Genomic DNA, 24,526 nt, shown 5'->3' with positions numbered 1-24,526 from the left:
ATAGGGAGTGTAAGTGTAGCTCAAGTTGGACCAAGGCAAATAACAGGGAGCCATTGAGCAGATCTGTGTTGAGAAAAATCTAGCTTGGGCTAGTAGGTGAATGATGGTGCCATTCACTAAGATAGCAAATACAGGAGAAAGAGCAAGTTAGTGGTCTAGAGGTGGAGTGATTGAATTTTGAATGTAATAAAAATAGCTAACATTGATTGTGTATTTGCTAAGTGCCAGGCAATGGTTACTGTTTTATATGGTTAATCTCAGTTAATCTTCAAAACCACCCTCTGAAAATAAGACTTTTTAACACTTGTTTTCCATATGAAGAAACTGGAGCTTAGATAGTTTAACTTATCCAATGCCTTATAATTAGTAGTAACATAAGCACAGGAACTTGAATCTAGGTGTCTGACTCCAAAGCCAGTCTTTTTAGAGCTAGTTTGAGGCTTCTTTGGGATGTTTAGATAAAAATGATCACTGGACAGTTGAATAAATGGTTTGCAGAGAGAGATGTATCCTGGAGATAGTTGGGTGTTCTTACCAAACAATTGGGTGACAGTGTAGCCTCTGAAAGTATATAGCCTTTATACCTGCATGCCCCTCCTTCCTGCCTTTTGGCACTGTTTCTGTGCTTTGTAGTATTGTATAGGCATTCCCTAACCTAGGAACATCCTCTATGAATGGGTGAAAAATGAAAGATGCCCTTTGTATGGGTCAGTAGGCTGCAAGATACTCTAGGATGGGGACCATGTTTTTATTTCATGTCCAGGACAGTGCCTAGAAACACAGCATGTTTGAAATGAAATGGATGGATGAATGATTGGGCAAATTAGGTAAGGGGAGAGTAGAGGAGTTCAAATTCAGAGCAACGGCCTCATGTCAGGTATGAGGTGATAGGTGAGTTGCCTTTAATTTCCCAGTTGAAAATACTACACAGATGATTAGCTTAGATCCTTGTACACTTGCTGAATTAACAAGCGGTCAGAGGCATTTGCTCCTTTTCCCAGTGAAGGAACTTAAAAAGGCACAATGTGTTCCCTCTGGTATATATATTTTTAAATTACACAAGCAATGCATATTTATTGTAGACACATTAGAAAATTCCAATAAGCAAAACCAAATAAATGAAACTTAAATTGTCTAAAATTATACCACCCAGAGGTAGCCACTGTTAACATTTTGGTGTATTTCCAGAGTTTTTCCCATACAAATATATACATTTAAATATATGTATATATTTATTTAAAATGGGATCATTACAATCCATATTGTTCTGTAAACTGCTTTTTCATTTATTACATGTGACTCTATGTTAATAAATTTACATCTTTATCACCATTTTTAATGACTTCATAGTATTCCATTATATGGATGTACCATCATATATTTAATGAGTTCTCTATTGTTAGGAATTTAGGTTTCCAATTTGAAGTTATTTTTGAAAAAAAAATTCGTGATGAGCATTCTCACATGTACATCTCTGTACAATTGTCCTTTTGTTTTTAAACAGGTAGAATTGATGGGACAAATTTTGTGCATCCTTAAAAAAAAATAACAGACTCATTGCCTTCCTGAAAGGTTGTAGTGATTTACATTTTCACCAGCAGTGTATACAGAGTGCTCGTTTCTCCATACCCCCTTAACACTTAACCCTGGGTGTTATTGTTTGTAAGTCATTACCAATTTGAAAGGCAAAAGGTGTCTTTTGGTTAAATGCATTTCTTTGGTTAATACTAAGGCTGAGCTCTTTTTTTTCCCCTTATTGCTCTTTTCTGTTGAAGTTCATTATTTTTTCTTACAGGGTTTTTTGTTGTTTTTTAAGCTCTTTATGTAGTGATTATACCAGCCCTTTGTCATTTGTTACTTTTTTTGTAATCAGTTTGTCTTTTATCTTTTTTGTGTCTGGCAGAAGTAGTTTTAAACTTTTATAGATTCAGATGTCATTTTTTTTCTTTACGATTTCCATCCTCCTTACCCCATGAGTATTATTCACCTATATTTTTTCTAATTGTATAATTTTATTTTTTAACATTTAAATGTTTACTCCATCTGGAATTTATTTTGGTGTGGAGATATAGCTTAATTTTCTTCCCAAATAATTAATCAGTTGACCTGTTTAATTGTCATTGAAGATGGAATTTAGAAGATGTATTGCCATAGAGAATGTTATAAATGATGATTTGGTGAGGTTTAAGTAAGACCATTTCTAATGCATTTAACTGTTAAACTCATGGACTCACCCAGAAAGGTAATCATCATTTCATATATTATTTCCATGGAGAATGCTTTTATAGTTTCAAATTATTAATTTACAGATTAATTTTTAGAAGCACAACCTGTTTTAAATAGGTAACTGCTTACTTGTATGGTGGTTCTATTTATTATAGCCCTTTAGGGGTGACAGTATTCCTCCATTATTTTTTTGTCTGCCTTTGCTTAACTTTAACTGATGTAAAATCTATTTTGGTAACTTTCTACTTGCTGTGCTTTTCACAGAATGGACAGCAAATTATGGATGAACCTATGGGAGAGGAGGAGATTAATCCACAAACTGTAAGTAAAAGATTGTATTATAAGGGGTATAGATAAATCAGATGCCATTAAATTGGAGTGTTCTTATTTTTAAAGTAAGCAAGGAAATGATTTACAGTATTAGGCACTCATTGATGCTTTCACATTAACTTTACCAAAATACATTCCTGAATATTCCAGTTTAAAAACTGTTTGATAAGACTGATTTGCAGAGAATGACAAAATGAATTGTCTTATATTATTGAGTTTTTTATTAGTCTTAATGCTTCTGTTTTCAAAATAAAACTGACCATAGATTCATTAAATACAAAAATATAAAGTCATACTTATAGGAATATTTAACATAGAAAGTGAATGTTCACCATTTCCTCATCTGTTTTTATGTTCACCCTTGCCAATTCCTAGCACCTAGTACAATGCCTGCAACATAGTAGACACTCATTAAATGTTACTTAAATGAATTAATGAATTGTCCCACTACCATCCCCCAAGGCAATCTTTGTCAGTAGGTCAGTTATAGTCTTTTTAAATTTTGTATATGAGTCAATTATTTATATTTACAAAAATATATTGTATAGCTTGCTCTTTTATGTCTTGAACATCATCTTTTTATGTCAATACTTAAAGACCTACCTCTTTTTTAATGGCTGCATAATACTCTATTTTATGCATATCCTCATTTAGCCTTTCTCCTATTTATTTTTGCAAACTTGTATTTTTCAGTAGGTTATAGTTTTAGAAAAGGCTATTCTAAAACAGAGTGTAAAAATTTCAGGGTAGGAGAGTGCCTGAACCTATCCTATTCAATACTGGGTATTCTCAGAAATGATTTTTCATTTGTGCTGCTCTAAATAATGCTTTCTCATTTTAATTTGTATCTCTTTTAATTATTTGTAAAGTTGAGTATTCTACATTCTTGACCTTTGTATTTTATATACTTTGCCCAATTTTCTTTGGGGTTGTTTGTTGTTTCCTTACTGGTTTTGTAAGATCTCTGTATACTGGATTTTAACTCCATGTTTATTATATCACTTGTAAATATTTTCTCTCTCTTTTTTTAAATATTATGTTGTCTTTCATTGTAGATGTTTTAATTTTTAAATGGTCAGATCTGTCTTTTTACTTTTTGGTTTCTGTGTTTCATGTTTTGGCTAGAAAATCTTTCTGGGCACCAAGGCTATAAAAATATCCTCTTACATTTTGACCTAGTACTTTATGGTTTTGTTTTTTGCATTTAGATCTGTAAACCACTTGGAATTTTAGTACCTGGATGAGGTAGAAATCTTACTTTTCTTTTCAAATAGATAGCCTATTGTCTGAACTTCCATTTATTGGATAAATAAATTTTATTCTTTCCTACTTATCTCAGATACCTCTTTTATATATAATATAAAATTGCCATATGTCCATGAATGTTTTGACTCCCCATACTGTTTCAATTAGTATGGTTTTTTTTATATGTTCTTATATACGTAAAGCAAACCTTCCTCCTGCCCCTTACCTATCACATTTTTACTTTTCAGAATTGTCTGAGGTAGTCTTTTATGTTTAATATTCCGGGTGAAATTTATACTCAATTTGTCAAGTACTCCTCAAAAATTTATTGGAATTTTTATTAGAATTGCATTAAATTTACAGATTAATATTAAGATAATTATTTTAATAATATTGAGTCTTCACATCCAGGAACATTTATTTATTCTGATATTCTTTTGTAACCTTTATCAAAATGTTACAGTTTCTTACATATAGTTTTTATACATTTCTTGTTAAGATAATTCGTGGGTATTTTATAGATTTTGTGTTGTAAGTAGAATTTTTTTCCCTGCTACAGCTTCTATCTGGTAACTGCTAATAAATGAAAAAGAAGATACATGTTTCTACATGCTTTTTAACATCTTGGGAAAGTTAAATTTTCAAATATCAAACAAAATGTCCTGAACATTATGTCCGTTAGGGAGAGTTGGAATTATTGTACCCTTCTGTTTAAAAGTCTTCAAAGCTTTACACTAGAATGCATACTCTGTGATGTCACCTACAAGGCCCTGCACAATAAGGTATTTGCATATCACATCATCTCTAGCCACACACCTCAACCCTCTACTCAAATATATCTTTTGCTGCTGTTTTTTAGAGGTGATGTTCCCTCTCCCAGAATCCTTTTCCTTTGTCACTCCCCTCCAGTTAACTCTTAATCATCCTTCAGATTCAAATTTAGATATCACTTCAACTGAGAAATCTTGACGCAACTACCATTTCTACTTCTACCTTGGTTAAGTGCTTTGTACTGTCATAGCAGCCTATGCTTACCCAAAATGGCAACACCATATCATATTCCATTGCTTATTTACTTGTCTGTATTCCCTACTATACTGTGAACTGCCTGATAAGGAATGTCTGACTATTCCTTATCCAGCTCCTCATACCCAATTAGTGTTTAGTAAGTATTTGTTAATTAAGTAAATGCATGAATTAAGTTTTGACTAGCACAGAGAACCCTTAACCATTTGAGGCATTAACTTTGTATGTTTTTACATGTAAACAAAAGTCAAGACTATCAATAAGTGTTAATATTAATTTACCTGCCACCAGCTACGCTTTTTCTTTGTCTGCAAATCTTTTGGAAGGAAAACCTCCAAATTTTTTATTCTCTCTAATCTAAAATTAAATCATTTTCTATTGTGAAGTTATATGGCTTTATACATTCCCTCAGAGTACTCACAACATTAGGAACATTGCGTCTGGGAGGAAACTGCATTCTAAAGATAGATTGGGAAGGTGCAAGATTGAGATATTACCAGCATGGTGGGTGAGATTGTTGAGCAGGTCATTCCAGATTATATGTATTAGGTTTAGGTATCAGATAAAAGCCTAATATTTAGTATTACTTTAATGGCATTCAAGCAAAAGATTGTCAAAATATATATTAATCTTATATTTTTTGTTTTTGCTTTTAATAAAGCTTTTTTTAAGATTTATTTTTATTTATTTCTCTCCCTTTCCCTGCTCCCCCCCCTACCCTCCAGTTGTCTGCTCTCTGTGTCCATTTGCTGTGTGTTCTTCTGTGTCCACTTATATTCTTATCAGTGGCACCGGAAATCTCTGTCTCTCTTTGTTGCATCATCTTGCTGCATCAGCTCTCCGTGTGTGCGGCGCCACTCCTGAGCAAACTGCACTTTCTTCGCGCTGGGTGGCTTTTCTTCTGGGGTGCACTCCTTGCACGTGGGGCTCCCCTACGCAGGGAACACCCCTGCATGGCACAGCACTCCTTCTGTGCATTAGCACTGCACGTGGGCCAGCTCATCACACGGATCAGGAGGCCCTGGGTTTGAACCTCGGACCTCCCATGTGGTAGGTAGACACCCTATCCGTTGGGCCAAATCTGCTTCCTTAATAAAGTTTTTTAGAACATTTTCTTTTTATCAATTACTAATAATTTAGTGAAAGTTGAGGTGTATTATCTATTTGATGCATAACAAATTACCACACATTGAGTGGCTTAAAATAACATCCATTTATTGTCTCACAGTTTGTGTGGGTCAGGAATCTGGGCATAACTTAGGTGGGTCCTTTGCTTCATTTTCTCACAGAATGCAGTCAAGGTGTTGGCCAGGGTTGGGATCTCATCTGAAACTTGACTGGGGAAGGATCTGCTTCCAAGCTCATGTGGTTATTGGCAAGGTTCAGTTCTTTGCCATATGGACCTTGCCAGATAGCACCTTCATCAGAACCATCAAGGGAAAGAGTCAGTAGAGTCTTACTAACAAGACAAAAGTTACAATTTGATGCAGCAGTGATATCCTGTCACCTTTGCCATATTTTATTGATTAGAAGTAAGTCACAGATCTCACCCACACTCAAGGGGAGAGGATTGCAGAAGATCAAGAATATCAGGAGGCAAGGATAATTGAGGGACATTTTAGAGTCCATGCATACAGATGTCTAGATAAATAATTAGATTATAAAGACTCAGGTAGAAGTAACTATTTGGTGTTAGATCACTCAATTAAGAAATTTTAACTACCATATATAATATGTAACTGTTTACAAGGCTTCTTTAATTCCATTTTTATTTTCTTTTTAAAACAACCCTAGGAGACGATGAGGGCAGGCAGGTTTTATTGCTATCCTTACTTGTCTAGACAAGAAAACTGAGACTCTCTAAAGAAGTGGTTTACCCAAGTACCAAATTATTAAAAGCTAGAATTGGGACACTGTCAATGTGTGAGACTGCTAATGGTACCCCAATATCCATTTCTCCTCCTTCCAAAAGAACCCCCAGTTTTAACTAGGAGCCTGGCTGTGTCACTGGAGACCACATTTAAAGGCCTGTGTGAGACTGTGTGCTAAAGGTCTTGCTAGTGAGATATGAGTGGAAGTTTTATATGCAACCTCTAGGTTTTGCCTTTAAGACATTTGGGCATAAGTCCCCTTCCTCTTCACATTTTCCCTGGGCTAAGATGCAGATTATGATGATAAGCCAATTTGAATCAGGCCAAGACCCTAGAGAGGCTGGAGAGCAATGAGTGAGTAGAAACCGGGGTCTGTTAATGACTTAATGGCCTAGAGATTCTTGTTCACCCTAAATTACCTCTTACCTATGGACTGCTCCATGAGAGAAAAATAGGCATTTATCTTGTTCGTGCCACTGTATTTTGGAGTCTCTTTGTTAAAGCAGCTTAGTCTGTATGCTAACTCCATCTAGTCATTCCTTTCACCAGCACTTAATGAATGACTGTTATGTGCCAAGAGCTCTGCTGAGTTGTTGGAGACACAGAAATGTATAAGGGAAACTTACAGTATTAAAATGGCAAGACTGTTTTGTTTTGTTCTCGTCTCCTCTGGGAAGTTATCACCCAAAACAACAAGGAGAATAAGAAACAAAACAGAAGTTTGGTCTCTGAAATCAGATGACATCTGTAATTTTGAACCACAATATATAAATATGAAAAGCAGATGGAAGAGTGGTAACAGGAGGACGTTAGAAGGCTTAGGTGCTTTTAGAGGGGTATACCAGTGAGAAGCAATACTTATTTTCAGCCCCAGAGCCCCAGAAGAGTTCAAGAATGGGGAAACCAGGTACTTTGCAAAGTAGAGGTATGACATGGGGCTGAAAACAGAGATTGGTTGAATGTCATAATATGGAGATCTTCCATGTCCTCTCTCCTACTCCTAATAAGACAGACAGCATTACATAGAGGGGATAAAGAAAACATGAACCAGAGAGGCTCCAGACTTGGAGACCCCAGGCATAGTGGGAAGTGGGATAAGAAATTGGGCTGAAAATAGGGAGATCAAGTGAAAGTCTACATACCAAATGGTGATACACTGCCCCTTTTCTCCTGCCCCTTTCTCCTATCCAGTTTCCACTAACCAGGACCATATCCTCCAGGCAAGGAGAGGGAGCAGGGAAAAGGAAAAAAAGTTAAATTAATGTTCTCAGAGTATTAAGAGACAAAATTGATTCCCTAAAACAAGAATAGGAAGCTGTAAAAAAAAAAAAGAATCAGAAGAAGAAATTCTTTGAAATTAAAATTTTGATAGGAAATTTTTGCATATTAGTAGAATATTTAGGAACTAAAGTTGAACTCTCCCAAAAAGTAGAACAATAAGACAAAGAGAAAGTAAATAGAAGGAAAAAGAGAAGCAATCTAACATCAAACTAATAGGAATTTCAGAAAGAGACAATGGGGAAAATGCAGAGGAAGAAATTAGGAAAAATTCTTTAAGGTACTTGGGGTTTTTCCACCCACATTTTAAAATCTCTGAAATCAAAATGTTTGTTATAATTGATGGTATGACATTTTAATTCCCAGCATTTTTTTTTCAAAATGGTACAGTGCTAATCATGCACTTAGATTAGATGGAATACTATAATACCAAAAACAACTTTTCCCCAAAATGAGGACCCAGAGTCTCAAGACTAAAACAGCCCACTGAATGCAAGTCTTTTTTTTTTTGATACAACGTATAAAAAATCAGGTGTAAGAATGACATCACACTTCTCAACATTGGAAATTGGTAGATAAGGAGCAGTGCCTTTGAAATACTTAGTAAAAATGATTTTCAACCAAGGTATTTTCAGACTTGTACCCTTTCTTAGGAAGGAAAATTGGGTTCTACCCACATTAGAAGGTTGTTAACCAAGAAATAGGATTCAGGAAGTAAAGGATCCAGTATTACAAGTACCATGAAGAAAGTCCCTTCCCATTATGATGAAGAAAGAAAACTTCAGAAGACTAGTTCATTCAGTAGGTTTAGATAATAGTCCTGGGTGAAACAGACAGACAGCTGATTCCTAGGATTCAGGAAGTAAAGGATCCAGTACTACAAGTACCATGAAGAAAGTCCCTTCCCATTATGATGAAGAAAGAAAACTTCAGAAGACTAGTTCATTCAGTAGGTTTAGATAATAGTCCTGGGTGAAACAGACAGACAGCTGATTCCATAAAAGCTGTCTCCAGGGAAGAAAAGGTAGAAGTGAAAAATTATCCAATAGATTTGAAAATTGAAAATTGGCTTGAGAGAGTACTGCAGAGGGGGAAGAATTTGAGATTAGTACAAAGAAAAAAATAATTAAAAAGCAAAGCAACTATAAACTTAAGGAAAAACAAAAGATGTATGCAAGAAAAGAAATGTAACTCAAGTATGTCCTTAACTCAGCAGTGAGGAATGCCTTAACTGCTTAGTGAGGAAATTATCTTAACAGTTCTTGCAGTAACAGGTAGATGTTCTTGTGAGGTTTGGGAATTAAAGGAGATAAATAAATACCTAGCACAAAGTAAGAGCCTAATAAATGTTAATTTTTCTGTCTTCTTTCTTCCAGTGTCTCAAACTGTTCAGTAGGGATTAAGTTTGGCTCTTAGAAACTAAGGTGGTAACCACTAGTTTTGCAGCTGAAATAGGCCTGGCTTTGGACAATTGTGAAATGAATTGACTTTCCTTTTATTTGGTTCTTTGACCCTTCTATTCCCTTTATCATTTATTTCTAACGACCATGCATGAATTACTTATAACATCAACTTTGTAAGTATTATGCTCCTGCAGTCCTACTAAACACTATGTTTTTCAGCTCAGTCTTTGTAGTTTGTAGTTCTTGTGTCATAGTCATGTAATACCATGCATGATTGTTAAGAATTGGAGGCTTGTTAAAGGTTGTAGTCAGAAAAATGGCTTGAAAGGAGAAATTGGATGTATGTTGTAAATGATCTTAAATGTCAGGTTGGGAAGTAGCTCCCCATGAAGGACATAGGCAGAAATACACTCAGAAAACCCTTTTCTTCTTTTCTAATCTCCTGAAATCATGATGGTCCTCTAGCAATAGTTCCTTCCCACTTCCAATTCCAGCTCCCATTCATATGGTAACCATAAGACTGCAGTGATGTATGATGGCCTTTATGATATCCAGGGAATTTCACCAGTTCCTGGTGGCCTGCTGGTTTTGATCCTCCAAATCCTTGAAGCTTCCCTCAAGTTGCCTTAAAACTTGGATTTGAGCATCTGAAATGATACTCGTAGCCACGAGTCCAGCACACAGTTACACATCACTTACAGCTACCATGGGCCAAACACAAAATAAATTGCAGAAAGAGAAGCCCTAAAGAGGAAATAGACATTGAAGAACTATCTCAACAAGGAAAATACAATAGAGTGCTTATTGGCAGGGAACATTTGCAGCCTAACCACACTCATTGACTAATTGTGTCCAGTATTGTTGGTCATTCTAACTCTCGTTGGCTGAGAATGTATTTTAGTATTCAAAGAATGGGAGAAAAACTCTAGTGGATTTAAGTACATATTGCTTAGGAAAATATTTCTGAGATAAATAGCATTATAATTAGCACTGCATGGTGGCATTAAATGGAGTATTTGTACACTAAGCAAAATTACCAAGCATATAAGGTTTCCCTTTGCTACATTTTGGTTCTCTTTCAGGGTGTTTTCTTTGTGGGTTTTTGTTGTTGTTGTTGTTTATTTGTTTTTTCCACTACCTAGTGTCCCTTTCCTCAGCCTCCAAGAGCTTTAAAAAAAAAAGCCCCTTGTTTATCATGTTCCTCTCTGGCTTGCCAACCTAATATGGTGTCTCTTATCCAAAATTTCTTCTACTCTGCTCTAGTCTACTCATCATTACCTGTTCCTTCAGTTTGAGTGATCTTATCCATATTTGGAAAGAAAGTAAATGGATTTTAATTAAGCTATGCTTGAGTGTGAATGGATGGCTTGAACCAACCGGAAATAATGGTGTATTGAAAATTATAGTTGCTTTACCTAAATGAAGCCACCACCATTTACATCTTCTTTGTGAAAGTTATTTTCCATCTCTGATTTGGAAGCTTAGAACCTTAAAACTTTCATCCTGGTGCTAGACATAACATTACCTTTTTTTTTTTTTTGAAACTTTTTTTTTTATTGACTTTGTAATAATATTACATTAAAAATATATATGTGAGGTCCCATTCAACCCCACCCCCCATAACATTACCTTTTGATAGATGTGTGTTAGAGAACGATTCTCCTGAACTTAATTGAAAATCATTAGGTATTAAACCTTGCAGTGTCTGAAAACTTGAATGATCTGTACGAAAGAATTCTTTCCAAAAGAAATAAGAATGCATTAACTTTAGGATTTTATCCCGGAGGTTGCCTTTTCCCCAGCAGTGTTCATCTCTTCATGTACAGTCATAGAGATGGTTAATAGTTGGATTTGTACCTCCTGATTTCTGACGTACATCAGCCACCAGCCATACACATATACTCTCCTTCCCCAGATAGTATTTCCTGGTTATCTTTCCACCACTCTCACAGTTTCTACCTTCAAACTATGTGAACTTGGGCAGGCTACTTCTCTCTGAGCCTTAGTTTCTTCATCTCTAAAGTGTGGATAATGGTATCTACCTCATTGTGGTGAAAATTAACTGAGATGATTTTATGTCAAGCACAGTGCCTAACATATATAGTAGTATCTTAAATGCTATTGTTACAGTTTTACTCAAAAGAAACCTTTATTTGTAAATGAGAATTCAAATAAAGGAACTAAGGACTCAATGAAAGAAGCTAAAGGAAAGCGGACTTGGCCCAATGGATAGGGCATCCACCTACCACATGGGAGGTCCGTGGTTCAAACCCCAGGCCTCCTTGACCCGTGTGCAGCTGGCCCATGCGCAGTGCTGATGCACAAGGAGTGCCCTGCCACGCAGGGGTGTCCCCCACGTAGGGGAGCCCCACGCGCAAGAAGTGCACCCTGTAAGGAGAGCCGCCCAGTGCGAAAGAAAGTGTAGCCTGCCCAAGAATGGTGCCACACATATGGAGAGCTGACACAACAAGATGATGCAACAAAAAGAGACACAGATTCCCGGTGCCGCTGATAAGGATAGAAGCGGTCACAGGAGAACACAGTGAATGGACACACACAGAGCAGACAGCCCGGGGGGGTGGGGGTGGGAGAAGGAGACAGAAATAAATTTTAAAAAAAGAAAGAAGCTAGAGAAAGAACTACAAAGTAAACCTATAAAAAGCAAGAGGAAGGAATTAAATATAAATTCCAAAATCAGTGAATTTAGAAAATGGGAGAAAAAGCAAATGTACAGCTTTAGGAAAGCAAAACAGGATATAACTACAGATAGGAAGGAGATTAAAATATCATAACAGCTGAAATATTTACAGACGGAATGATATAATGTCTGGGATTTGCTTCAAAATACTTAATTACGGGAGTAAGGGGAAGTGAGTGTATAAAACAAGATTGGCTGTGGGTTGATCATTGTTAAAGCTGAGTGGTGGGTATATGAAGGTTCACTGTACTCTTTTGACTACTTTTTTATATGCTTGCAATTTTCCTTAAGTTTAATTTTAAAAATCATGATAGAATGCTACATGTAACTCTATGCTAATATGAAAATCTTGCTGAAATAAATGATTTTTTTAGGGAAATATAGATTATATATTGTTTAGGAAGGAAAAGAAAAATGATATACCAGTAGCCATGGAAGAAATTTAAGTAACTGAAGAACTAGCACCACCACCACCATCCAAGTACTGTGCCAAGCTCCAATACTTTCACAGGAGAAATATTTGAAGCTCTTAAGGAAGAGATCATTCCTGTAGTCTTTAAATTGTCCCCAAACAGAAAAAAAAATCTGCATTGCCTTCTAATTTGTTTTATAAAGTTGCATAGCTCTGAAAATAAAAGTTAAGACAGAAGAAAACTGTGTAAATTTAATTTATGAATATAGGTGCAAAAATCCTAAATAAAATATTTACAAAGCAAATATAGAATTATTAAAATAATGGATTGTTCCCAGAAATACAAGTAGAGGTCAATTTTTATTAAGAAATCTACTCATCTAAATTATCAAATCACTAAGTCAATGGAAATCTAAGTGACCATATTAATAGATAATAAAAAGACATTTTACAAAATTTAGCATCCATTCGATTTTTTAAAAAGAACTTTTAGTAAAGAGGACATAGTGTGACTGTAACATGATAAAATATGTCTAAAACCAAGGATTGATTTAGTATTAAGAGTATATTCCCAAGGGAAGCAGACTTGGCCCAGTGGATAGGGCGTCCGTCTACCACATAGGAGGTCCGCGGTTCAAACCCCGGGCCTCCTTGACCCATGTGGAGCTGGCCCACGTGCAGGGCTGATGCGCACAAGGAGTGCCGTGCCATGCAGGGGTGCCCTCCATGCAAGGAGTGCACCCTGCAAGGAGAGCCACCCAGCGCGAAACAAAGTGCTGCCTGCCCAGGAATGGTGCTGCACACACGGAAAGCTGACGCAGTAAGATGACGCAACGAAAAGAAACACAGATTCCCGCGTCGCTGACAACAACGGAAGTGGACAAAAAGAAGAACATGCAGCAAATTGACACAGAGAACAGACAACTGGGGGCGCAGGTGGGGGCGGGGGAAGGGGAGAGAAATAAATAAAATAAGTCTTTTTTAAAAAAAAGTATATTCCCAAGGGTGGGGATGTGGCTTAAGCAGTTGAACCCCTGCCTCCCGCATGGGAGGTCCTGGGTTTGGTTCTTGTGCCTCCTAAAGGAAACAGATAACTAGCTAAAACAATGAGCAGGCAACAAGCAAAAAATACTAAAAAGCATTGAATTGTACACTTAAAATGTGTGAGTTATAAGATTTGTAAACTATGTCAAATTATTTTTTTTTAAAGAGTATATTCCCAAGTCTGCATCAAGGTAGCATCTATTAGTGCTGACTTGATGTTAAACCCTGTAACAGTATATGCATTATCTCATTTAATATTAAAAAAGAAAAAGCTGTGAAGTAGATGTGCCTTTTACTATTGCGCCAATAACTTGCCATAGTCATTGTAGCTAGTAGCGGAGTTAGGACACAAACACTATGCTTTTTTTTTTTTCATTATTTTTTTTTATTAGAGAATTTGTGGGTTTACAGAAAAATCATGCAGAAAGTACAGAGTTCCCATGTTACGCTCCCCCACATACAGTTTTCCTTTTTATTAATATTTTGCATTAATATAGTACCTTTGTTGGAACTGATGAAACAGTTTATTACAATCATACTAATAACTATAGTCCATAGTTTATATCAGGGTTCACTGTGTTGTATAGTTCTACATTGTTGTTATTTTTAAACTTTTTTTCTGATAACATATATACAAACTAAAATTTCCCCTTTTAACAATGTTCAAATATTAATATGTAACCAGTAATATACAATGTAGTTGCTCCAAACAGAAACTCTGTACCAATTAAGCATTAACTCCCCATTCCTTACCCCTGCCCTGGCCCTTGTTAACCTGTGTTCTAGTTTCTGAGTCAATGAATTTAATTATTTCATATCAGTGCGATCACACAGTATTTGTCCTTATATATCTGGTTTATTTCACTCAACATGATGGCTTTAAGGTTTCAGTCAATATATTACCACATGTATCAGAACTTCATTCCTTTTTTTTTTTAACAATGTTTTTTTTAAAGATTTATTTATTTAATCCCCCCCCCTTCCCCCGTTGTCTGTTCTCTGTGTCTATTTGCTGCGTCTTGTTCTTTGTCCGCTTCTGTTGTCGTCAGCGGCACAGAAAGTGTGTGCGGCGCCATTCCTGGGCAGGCTGCACCTTCTTTCGCGCTGGGCGGCTCTCCTTACGGGGCGCACTCCTTGCGCGTGGGGCTCCCCTATGCGGGGGACACCCCTGCGTGGCAGGGCACTCCTTGCACACATCAGCACTGCGCATGGGCCAGCTGCACACGGGTCAAGGAGGCCCGGGGTTTGAACCGCGGACCTCCCATGTGGTAGACGGATGCCCTAACCACTGGGCCAAGTCCGTTTCCCTTCATTCCTTTTTATGCCATTGTATGTATATATCACATTTTTGTTTATCTGTTCATCTGTTGACAGACACTTGGATTGCTTCCATCTTTTGGCAATTGTGAATAATGCCACTGAACTCTCTTTGAGTCCTTGCTTTCAATTCTTTTGAAATCCCCTAGAAATGGAATTGCTAGGTCACATGGTAATTCTAAGCTTTCTGAGGAACCACCATTTTCCACAGTGGCTACTTCATTTTATATTCCCACCAACAATAAATGAGTGCTCCTATTTCTCCACATTCTCTCTAATACTTATTTTCAATTTTTTTTAAATTAGTAGCTATTGTAGTGGGTGTGAGATATGCTTTTGATTTTCATTTCCCTAATGGTTATTGATGTTGAGCATGTTTATGTCGTCTTTGGAGAATGTTCAAAACTTCTGCCTATTTTTAAATTTGGTTATTTGTCTTTTTGTTATTGATTGGAAGGATTTCTTTATTTTCTGGATATTAAACGTTTATCATCTATGTGGTTTCCAAAAAACAAACAGAAACCATGCTTTTACCCACTGCTTTAATCTAGACAACCTTTCTGGAGGATAATTTGGCAAGCACATGTCAAATTATAAATCTGTGGGGTAAAGGTGAAGAGCTTAACAAAAGGTGTTAAGACAATTGGTTACCATTTGCATAAAATAGTCTTTACCTCCTACTGTACACAAAAACAAATAGTGAGATTTAGAGGTTTTGTTGTAAAAAATGAAATCATAAAAGGACAAATGAGTGAATATATTGTATAATCATGTAGTGGAAAAAGTCTAAGCATGATGACAAAATATTGTCATGATCGCATATTGGCATGATGGAAACCTAGAAAATATTTATAAAACTTGATTACATAATAATTTATAACTTTGTATATAAAAAGTATAAACAAAGTTGAAAACCAGTGATAAACTGGAAAGAAGTATTCACAAATGGCAAAGTTTTATCTTTAGCATGTAAAGAACGCAACAATAACATGAGCAAACCAATGAAAAATGGTCAAAGACACAAGCAGTTCATCCATAAATAAGGACCAATAACCACTGAAAACCTAATCTACAGTGATAGAAGATTAGTGGTTACCTAGGGCTGGGAATTGACTAGAAAAGGACACAAAGGAACCTTTGGGGGTGATGGAAATATTCTATATTTTGATTGCAATAGTGGTTACACGGGTGTGTATATATTTGTCAAAATGCATTGAACTGTATACACTTAAAATGTGTGCATCTTTATTTAAATTATACTTCAGTAGTTATTTTTAAATAAGACAAGCGCTGTTTTTAACCAAATTGTTTAAAATGTGAAAAATTAATACCCAGTTTTAGCATAGGTAAGCTTAGTTATTTGTTTGACAAACATTTTTAAGGTCCTGCTATATGACAAGCACTGTTCAGCCACTGGGGATCCAGTGATTAACAAGACAGACCATGCCTCCTGTCCTCTTGGTGCTTCCTTTCAAGTGTGGGGAGATACTCAAGTAAACAAGTGAATAAAAATCCTAGATAATGATAAATGCCCTGCAAAGAATTAATTAGAGTAGTGTGACAGGGTAACTGCTATCAATTGGATAGTCAGAGAGGGCAGGGCCTCTCTGAAGCAATGACAGTATCACTGATATCTGAATAACCACAAGGGACCAGCCACGAGGTGTTAGGAGAAAGAATATACCAGTCAAAGAAGACAGCAAATGCAAAGATTCTGAGCTGGGAGAGGGCTTGGCATATTTACGGATCAGAAAGGAGGAGGCCAAATTGACCAAAGGATGGCAGGTTATGGAGAAAGTGATAGGAGATGACATTTGGAGAGGGACTCAAGCGCTGGGTTTAAGCAGCGCACCATAAACTATGAGAAGTTTGGGTTTTGTTCTGCAATGAGAAGTCATTGAAGAATTTGAGGCAGGTGCATGACCCGGTCTGATTTCTGTTTTAAAATTATTCTGGCTCCTGGGTAGAGAATGGAATGGACAGGGGCAAATTGGGAAGCATGAAAGTCAGTTGAATGGCAGTCAGTATCATTGTGGAAGGGAAAAGGTTTTCTGGTGGATGTGTGGGAGTGCTGTATATTATATATATACATTGCTGTGGTCTAGGACTCCTGTGAAGAAAAGCTGAATAATTAGGGGGGGGGGGGGGAAGAAAAAGAAAAAGATAAGCTGTGGAATTTTTTCAAGTCAACATTCTTTATCTAAGTTCTTTATCTAATTTTATCCAAGTTCTTTATCCTTTAAACCCATCACTATATGCCATTCCCTAGTAAGGGACCATGACATTATATTGGGCTTCAAATTTCGGGGAGTTCTGGATCACAGAGTGTTTCAACAATGGCAATGGAGGGATACTGGTATGGGATACCAATGACAGGTGATATATGGCTGACAGGGAGCTGTACAGAACATATGTCCAGGGTGCATGGTAATGTTTGGATATACTCATAGTGGCAACAATTAAAAACCACAGCAGGGGGGGTACTGGGTTCCTGGCCAGTGGTGCTCTGTCGTGGTCCCTAGGGGAGCAGCAACAGTCTCCCAGGTACAGTGGCGGGGACCAGGAGGGAGTGAGGGTTCAACAGTGAGCCCCTGATGCTAATGACTATGCTTGTGAGCTGATAAACCTAAAATAAGAACAAGGCCTAGAGCAACATTGTGCCTGGGAATTTCCTCCTGTCAGCCTTCATGTTACTCAAATGTGGCCAGTCTCGAAGCCAAACTCAGCATGTAAATGCAATGCCTTCCCCCCAGCGTGGGACATGACACCCGGGGATGAGCCTCCCTGGCAACGAGGGACCACTATCAACTACCAACTGATGATGCAACTGGAAAATGACCTTATACGGAAGGTTCAATGTGGATCAGCAGAATATCCACGTCTACATAAAATACCATGACTTTAAAATGCTGTTTGACCTAAAGTAAGGGGGAAATGAAAAGGAGAAATGAGTTTATATGGCTACGAGTTTCTAAAAAAGAGTCTGGAGGCTGGCAGAAGGATTGCCCTCATGCACAACTGAGCAGAGTCAGAGAGACAGATAAAGCAGATACAACCCCCAGATATTGGTTCCTTTGAGGGCTAAAGAGACCCATGGGAGTTATGGTCATGGCCGATGGGGTTAACTACCAGGTCAGATGGCCCCTCTTTGGAAATGGTGTTTATGTGTGATGAATCTGGACTCAGATGGGATCTCCCTTCATAAGACTTTCATGCTAATGTGCTGGAGGTGCAGTTAATGTTGGGGTTTAAGATATATTTAGGGGATTTGAATCTCTGGACTGACAATGTGATAGCCAGGTCCTGAGCCTCAACAGACTCCAGCACCTACAATCTGATCTATTGGACTTACCACACTCAGCTAAGATGGAGTTGAAGAAGGACAACCACCACACCATGGAGCCTAGAGTGATTACAACTGAAAATGGGAGGATTGCATCCAGCATCCATGTGGAATCTGAGCCTCCTCTTGACATAGAGGTGCAATGGACACAACCAATCCAATGTCCACATAGAAGAGGTGGCATTGGATTGGGAAAAGTGGACATGGTGGACGATGGGTATGGGGAAAGGCAGGAAGAGATGAGAGGTGGAGGCGTCTTTGGGACATGGAGCTGCCCTGGATGGTGCTTCAGAGGTAATCACCGGACATTGTAAATCCTCACAGGGCCCACTGGATGGAATGGAGGAGAGTATGGGCCATGATGTGGACCATTGACCATGAGGTGCAGAGGTGCCCAAAGATGTACTTACCAAATCCAATGGATGTGTCATGATGATGGGAACGAGTGTTGTTGGGGGGGGGGGAGAGGGGGGGTGGGGGGGTTGGGTTGAATGGGACCTCACATATATATTTTTAATGTAATATTATTACAAAGTCAATAAAAAAAAAAGAATGGCAGTCAGTAACGATGGTTTGTGCTAGGGAGTGGCAGAGGAAATAGAAATAGATTTGATGTTTATTTTGGAGATAAAATCAGAATTTGCTATTGGTTTAGACATGAATGACAGGAGACGAAAGAGCAGAAAAGGATTAATACGTTTTGGGAATGGATAAATTATGCCATTGCCTAAGCTGGGGAAGATTAGCTTCCCTTTACACTTGAAATAAAATCTAAATTCAGACTTCTTGATAGTTTGTAAAGCCCTCCCAATTCGATAGGACACCAAAGCTTACCTCTTCATCTCCCTTTCTCTTTCCTCATTGTTCACCACAGTAGAGCCACCCTGGTCTTTCCTTTGTATCATGAATTCGTTAAGTTAATTCCTATCTCAGGGCTTTTGCAGTTGCTGCTCATTGGGTTTGATGGCTCTAGATAGGGGCTCTGCAAACTTTTTCTATAAAAGAACATAGTAAGCATTTAAGGCTTTGTGGGCCATATGGGCTCACTACTCAATGCAGCTGTAGCCACTGTAGGACAAAAACAGCCATAGATAATAGCAGTGCAGATATGTGAAGGGAGATGGGGGTGGCTAGATTTGGCCCTTGGCTGGCCACACCTGGCTGTAGTTTACTGCTGCCCGAGGTATTAGTATAGCTCCCTCCTTATTATTCAGATTCTTCCTGGAGGGCAACTTGGCAAGTAAGTTAGGATCAAAAGTCCTAAAATGCTGCATACTCTTACACATGCAATTCTACTTCAAGAAATTATTTCTAAATAATTATTATTTAGAGGTATGCTCAAAGGATGGAGACATCACAGTGATAGAGATCAAATACCTGACAATTGGAATTCATATAGTAGAATACTCTGTAATCATTAATAATGCATTGAAGTTTATTTAATAATATAGAACACAGGTCATCAGACCACACCCAGGAACCTGCTGCCTGTTTTTATAAAGAAGTTTTATTGGAACACAGCCTCACCCATTTATTTACATATTGTCTATCTTAGTTTTCCAGGCTGCTGTGACAAATACCACATAATGGGGTTGGTTTAAACAACAAGCATTTATTGGCTCATAGTTTTAGAGGCTAGCAGTCCAAAATCAAGATATTGGTAAGGCCTTTCTTTCTCCTCAAAGTCTGTATCATTCTGGTGCTGGCTTGCTGCAATCCTTGGGTTCCTTGGCTTGCATCTCAGCCTCCCATGGCTTTCTCTCTCTCCTTATGTCTGCTCGTCCAGTTTCCACTGCACTGTGGCTCCTCCCTATGGCTTTCTCCTGACTTCTGGCTTCCTGTATCTTCTCTTTATAAGGCTTCTCTAGTAATACAGATTTAAGCCCCATCCTGATTTAGTTGGTTAGACCTTCACTAAAAATAACCTCTTTAAAAGGTCCTGTTTACAAGTGGTTTCACATACATGGAATACCAATTAAGAACCTGTTTCTGTTGGGGTACATAATCCAATCTACCATGTTGTCTATGGCTGCTTTCCAACTACAGTGGCAGAATTGACAGAGACCATAAGGCCTGCAAAATCAAAACTGTTTACTATCTGGCCTTCTACCGAAAAAGTCATTATATGTATAGTATGCTCTGGGTGTGAGTGTATGTGTGTGTACAGAAAAAGACTGGAAAGGAAAACACCAAAATAGTGATTTATCTCTTTTATTTTTCTCTTTTTTGTTTAAGTTTTTCTATAATGGACATGTATGATTTTTATAATAAAAGTTACTTTTTTTTAAAAAAGGTAAAAAGTGAAACTAATATGGTGAAAAATGACCTGGAAATTTAATAAGACAAATTTTTAAAAATTTAAAAGTTCGAGGTAGAGAAAGTATAGAGAAGAGTATCTAGTTTCTTGCCCACAATCATACAAGAAGCATCTACTTCAGATTTCTACATATAATATTTATTCAGGCAACCATTATTTGAGTTCCTGCTCTATGCTGTTTGCTATGGGAATGTAAAGATAAGTATGATACTTACTCTCAAGATTGAGCTGGTAGAGGCTTAAACATAAATAAATGTCAGATGTTCCAAAGGGCTTTTTTTAAAAAGATTTATTTTTTTATTTCTCTCCCCTTCCCTCCCCTCCATCTGCTCTCTGTGTCCATTCACTGTGGGTGTTCTTCTGTGTTCACTTGGAAATTTGTCAGTGGCACTGGGAATCTGTGTCTCTTTGCTGCGTCATCTTTCTGTGTCAGCTCTCCGTGTGTGCAGCGCCACTCCCGGGCAGGCTGCACATTTTTCACGTGGGGTAGCTCTCCTTACGGGGTGCACTCCTTGCTTGTGGGGCTGCCCTACATGGGGGATACCCCTGCGTGGCATGGCACTCCTTGCACACATCAGCACTGTACGTGGGCCAGCTCATCACATGGGTCAGGAGGCCCTGGGTTTGAATCCTGGACCTCCCATGTGGTAGGCAGACACGCTATCAGTTGAGCCAAATCCACTTCCCCCAAAGGGCTTTAAGAGTTTACATTCTGGTTAGGAAGTAGATGACATCTGAATAAAGCAATTGCTCAGTGATGAGTTGTAATGTAATTATAAGGTATTCCAATCACAGAATCTGGTCTTTTAACTTTGTTTATGATGCCTTTTGATGTAAAGACATTTTTTAAATTTTAATAGAATCTATATCAGTATTTTCCTTTATGGCTTCTGCATTTTCCAAACAGGTAGCCAGATATTCTAACATCCTCCTCTGATTTGAAGCACCACATTTATACATGAGTTTGTTTCTAGGATCTTTGTTCTTTTCTGTTGCTCTGTTTGTCTTTTATACAGTAGTACCACACTTTTAATTAAAGTATCATTTCAACTCAGGTTGACTTATTTAAGATTTTGGTATCTAAAATATTGCTTCATTTTCTTGGTGCTAATATTAAGAAGCATAATGCACAGCAAAAATGTGAATTGTTAGCCTGAGCACTAGTAGTAATTAAAGCCACTTGAGACTAATCCTGTGAGTTTAAAAAGCATATTTGGTTGCCCTTGTTCAGAAATATTTACTTGAATAAAGTCAATGAATGCTCTATATAGCGACACTCCTGTTTTGTATTGTGCATCTTAATCCATTGTACAATAAGCATAGTCTTAAGAGCTACCTTATTTTCGGATTGCATTTATGTTTTAGGTGGCTTTCCTAGCTTTGCTGCCATTTTGGAGCATTATAAGTACTCTTTAGCAATGCCTTTTGGGAAATTGGAAGGATCAGTTTCTGATGGAAAATATCCTAATTGCTTTCCTTGCTGAAACTTAGGCATGCATTTGTAATCAACAGAAGTGTACGATTTCTCAGGCAGATTTTAAAGTTCTGTCCTGGATATTTGTGTTCCAGTTGATTCTAATATATTTGCTTATATAGGATAATTTTTTAAATTGAACATTTTTTTAGTTATTCTTCACCTTCCAGTAGGTCAGTTATAGAGAACTGCTGTAAAATTTTGATAAAGCAGGAAGAGCCTGGCCTTTCGCATAGTACTTCTAGCCCATGGTGGGCTCTCTGACATGTGAGATAAGTGAGTGCTGGAGTGAGCACCCATTATAGGGAGCTCCATAAAGAAATATGTGTCTACCTTGACCATAGTTTAGTTTCTTCTTCCATAAAATGAGATGATCGTTCTTGTTGTTTTTTCTAAGTCACTTCAGGTTTCAAGAACTCAGTTTGTTTGTTTTTTATTTCTTTATTTGTGACTGTTAACACTTGAGGTTTTTGTTGGTCCCACATAGATTGTTTGTTAAGTAGAGCATTTTCCCACCGCTTTCAGTGTTGCTGTGTTTGATGGATTTGTTTAAGTGTTACTGTTACAGTGATCATGTTCTGAATATTGGCATATTTTAAAAATATTTTCCAAAGCCAACTTCTATAAGCTATTAGAGGATGAAGTGGAGTAAGGTATTGTATGGTAGCTTGACACCTCCTCCTTTTCCAGGTTGGCTTTTTAGTGCTCCTTTTTGGTCACTAGAAACCCAGATTTAACCCCTTAAAATTTAGATTTTCAACTAGAAATGTGAGTGTTGAAGTCTTTAACCTGGTTGATGATTGAGATGTATAACCAGTGCAAATTTAAATGTTATTTACTTTCATTTTAAGACAGGAAGAACTTGTCCTTACATCACAATAAAAAATTTAAAAGTTGTTTGCATGTTGCATGATATTCATTTTCTACCCATAATTATGAAACACTTCCTCATTGGTGGGGAACACCCATGACATGTCTATATATAATCTTAAAATAATCTTGAGAATAGCCTTTGGAGTATGTGTATAAACATTTCAAAGGGTAGAATTTCACAAGTGCATCAGTGACTTTTTTTATTATTTTAATAGTGGTGACTAGTTTAAGTTGCATTGAAGAATCATACAGTTAAGAAATATTGACATTTCTCAGGATTCTAAACTAATGTTCATTTCACTGGTTGTGAAAATTATATGGATTGCTGGGAATCAGGAGAAAAGAACATTTCAACAGGATTTTGCTATCAGCAAATCTGTTTGGGTTTCCTGTTCTGGCCCCCCCGTCAGCTATGTTAGTGCCTCCTGCCTTTAGGTTTCTCCTTTCTTTTAGCACAGGAAAATTGTTGGCCTCTTTTTTTTCCTAGCATTTTCAGGACCCGCCTGACAGGAAATTTTCTAATTGCCGGAACAGCTGGTAGGAGAAAACTTTTCAGGGGCTTGGCCTTCCCTTTCTAACTTAAGTTTTACAGTCAGAAATTCTTTTATCATCATGGTTTCGTAGCCATGTTTAAATTTTTGTCTTTTCGTGTTCGCTCTATACGGGTAAGCTCTATTTAACTTCTTTTAAAAATAAAAATGTTTTAGTTAGAGTTAGCTATAATTATATTAATAAAGTTATTCCGTTTTATTTGTTCATTTAAGAAGTTTTTCAAAACAAAACCGGATTTTTAAAGAAATGTTAAAGGGTAATATTTCAGTTTACTAAAAGTAAACCATTTATGCGTATTATATATATCACCTCTGTGTATGTTGTTAATTTAGTTCTACATTGATTTTTTAGTGCTAGAGTAATTTTTATCTTAGTAGTGTTTATAATTTTGTATAATAAAGCGAGTGCCTCTTGGTATTAAACCAGGTATGAACAAAACTGCAGACTTGCTAATATTGAGGAGATTATTGTAGTATACGCAATATTTTGGCAGATAGGAAACTGTCTTAAACAGTCAAAATCTTAAAATCGGATTTTTGTTGAAATAGATTCCTGCAAAAATTGGAGAGATCTTCATCAACTCTATATTTAAGTAACTTTAAGCAAATAGTTTTATCTAACTTAGAGTAGTCAAATTTTTCAAAGAATTACTTAGTTAAAATTTGCATAGTGAATGATAATTTGCATTATATTTCATCCAAAATCCTGCCAAAAATCACTTGGTCATTTGCCTTGAGAATTGTGCCATCATGCTGCTCTTTAAAGATAATAAATTTGCCTATTGGTATTCCTGATTGGAGGAAAAATATGTGCTTAGTCTGGAGAACCAGCAATGCTATTTTTTTTCAAGCATTGATACATGTAACACTCTCTTAAAGAAATTGGTTACATGAAAAATGCTGAGAATATTTATCATTCCTTAAGCAAATCAAGTAAATTGGATTTGGTTGAATTGTAATCTAGAGTAAATTAAAATGTCGTTTCTCACCATTGCTTGAATAACCAGCTTAATTATGTCTCCCAGCCAAATAATTTTTATGTATCTTGGTCATCTAGAAAGGTAATGTCTTTTTAATATAAAAACTATATTGTTTGTGTAGAGAATGATACTTAAATT

At 37.0% G+C, this 24,526-nt stretch overlaps 1 protein-coding gene across 14 annotated transcripts in view; it reads left to right on the top strand.

Annotated features, from left to right (window-relative positions):
- The window catches only part of RPS6KA3 (ribosomal protein S6 kinase A3), a 126,227-nt gene that overhangs the window by 30,332 nt on the left and 71,369 nt on the right, over positions 1–24,526 (top strand). For 13 of the 14 annotated variants that reach the window (XM_071213362.1, XM_071213364.1, XM_058291500.2 and 10 more), the window contains one exon: positions 2,491–2,547. In XM_071213362.1, coding sequence (XP_071069463.1) covers positions 2,506–2,547 — 42 coding nt within the window. In that variant the 5' untranslated portion in view covers positions 2,491–2,505. Of the gene's footprint in view, positions 1–2,490; positions 2,548–23,433; positions 23,523–24,526 lie in introns of those variants that run through there. The other variant, XM_058291497.2, reaches the window with a different exon arrangement.

Source organism: Dasypus novemcinctus, chromosome X, assembly GCF_030445035.2.
Source record: "Dasypus novemcinctus isolate mDasNov1 chromosome X, mDasNov1.1.hap2, whole genome shotgun sequence".
NCBI classification, from domain to species: Eukaryota; Metazoa; Chordata; class Mammalia; order Cingulata; family Dasypodidae; genus Dasypus; species Dasypus novemcinctus.
Note: the sequence above shows the minus strand (reverse complement) of the source record. Positions and strands in the feature narration are given on the sequence as shown.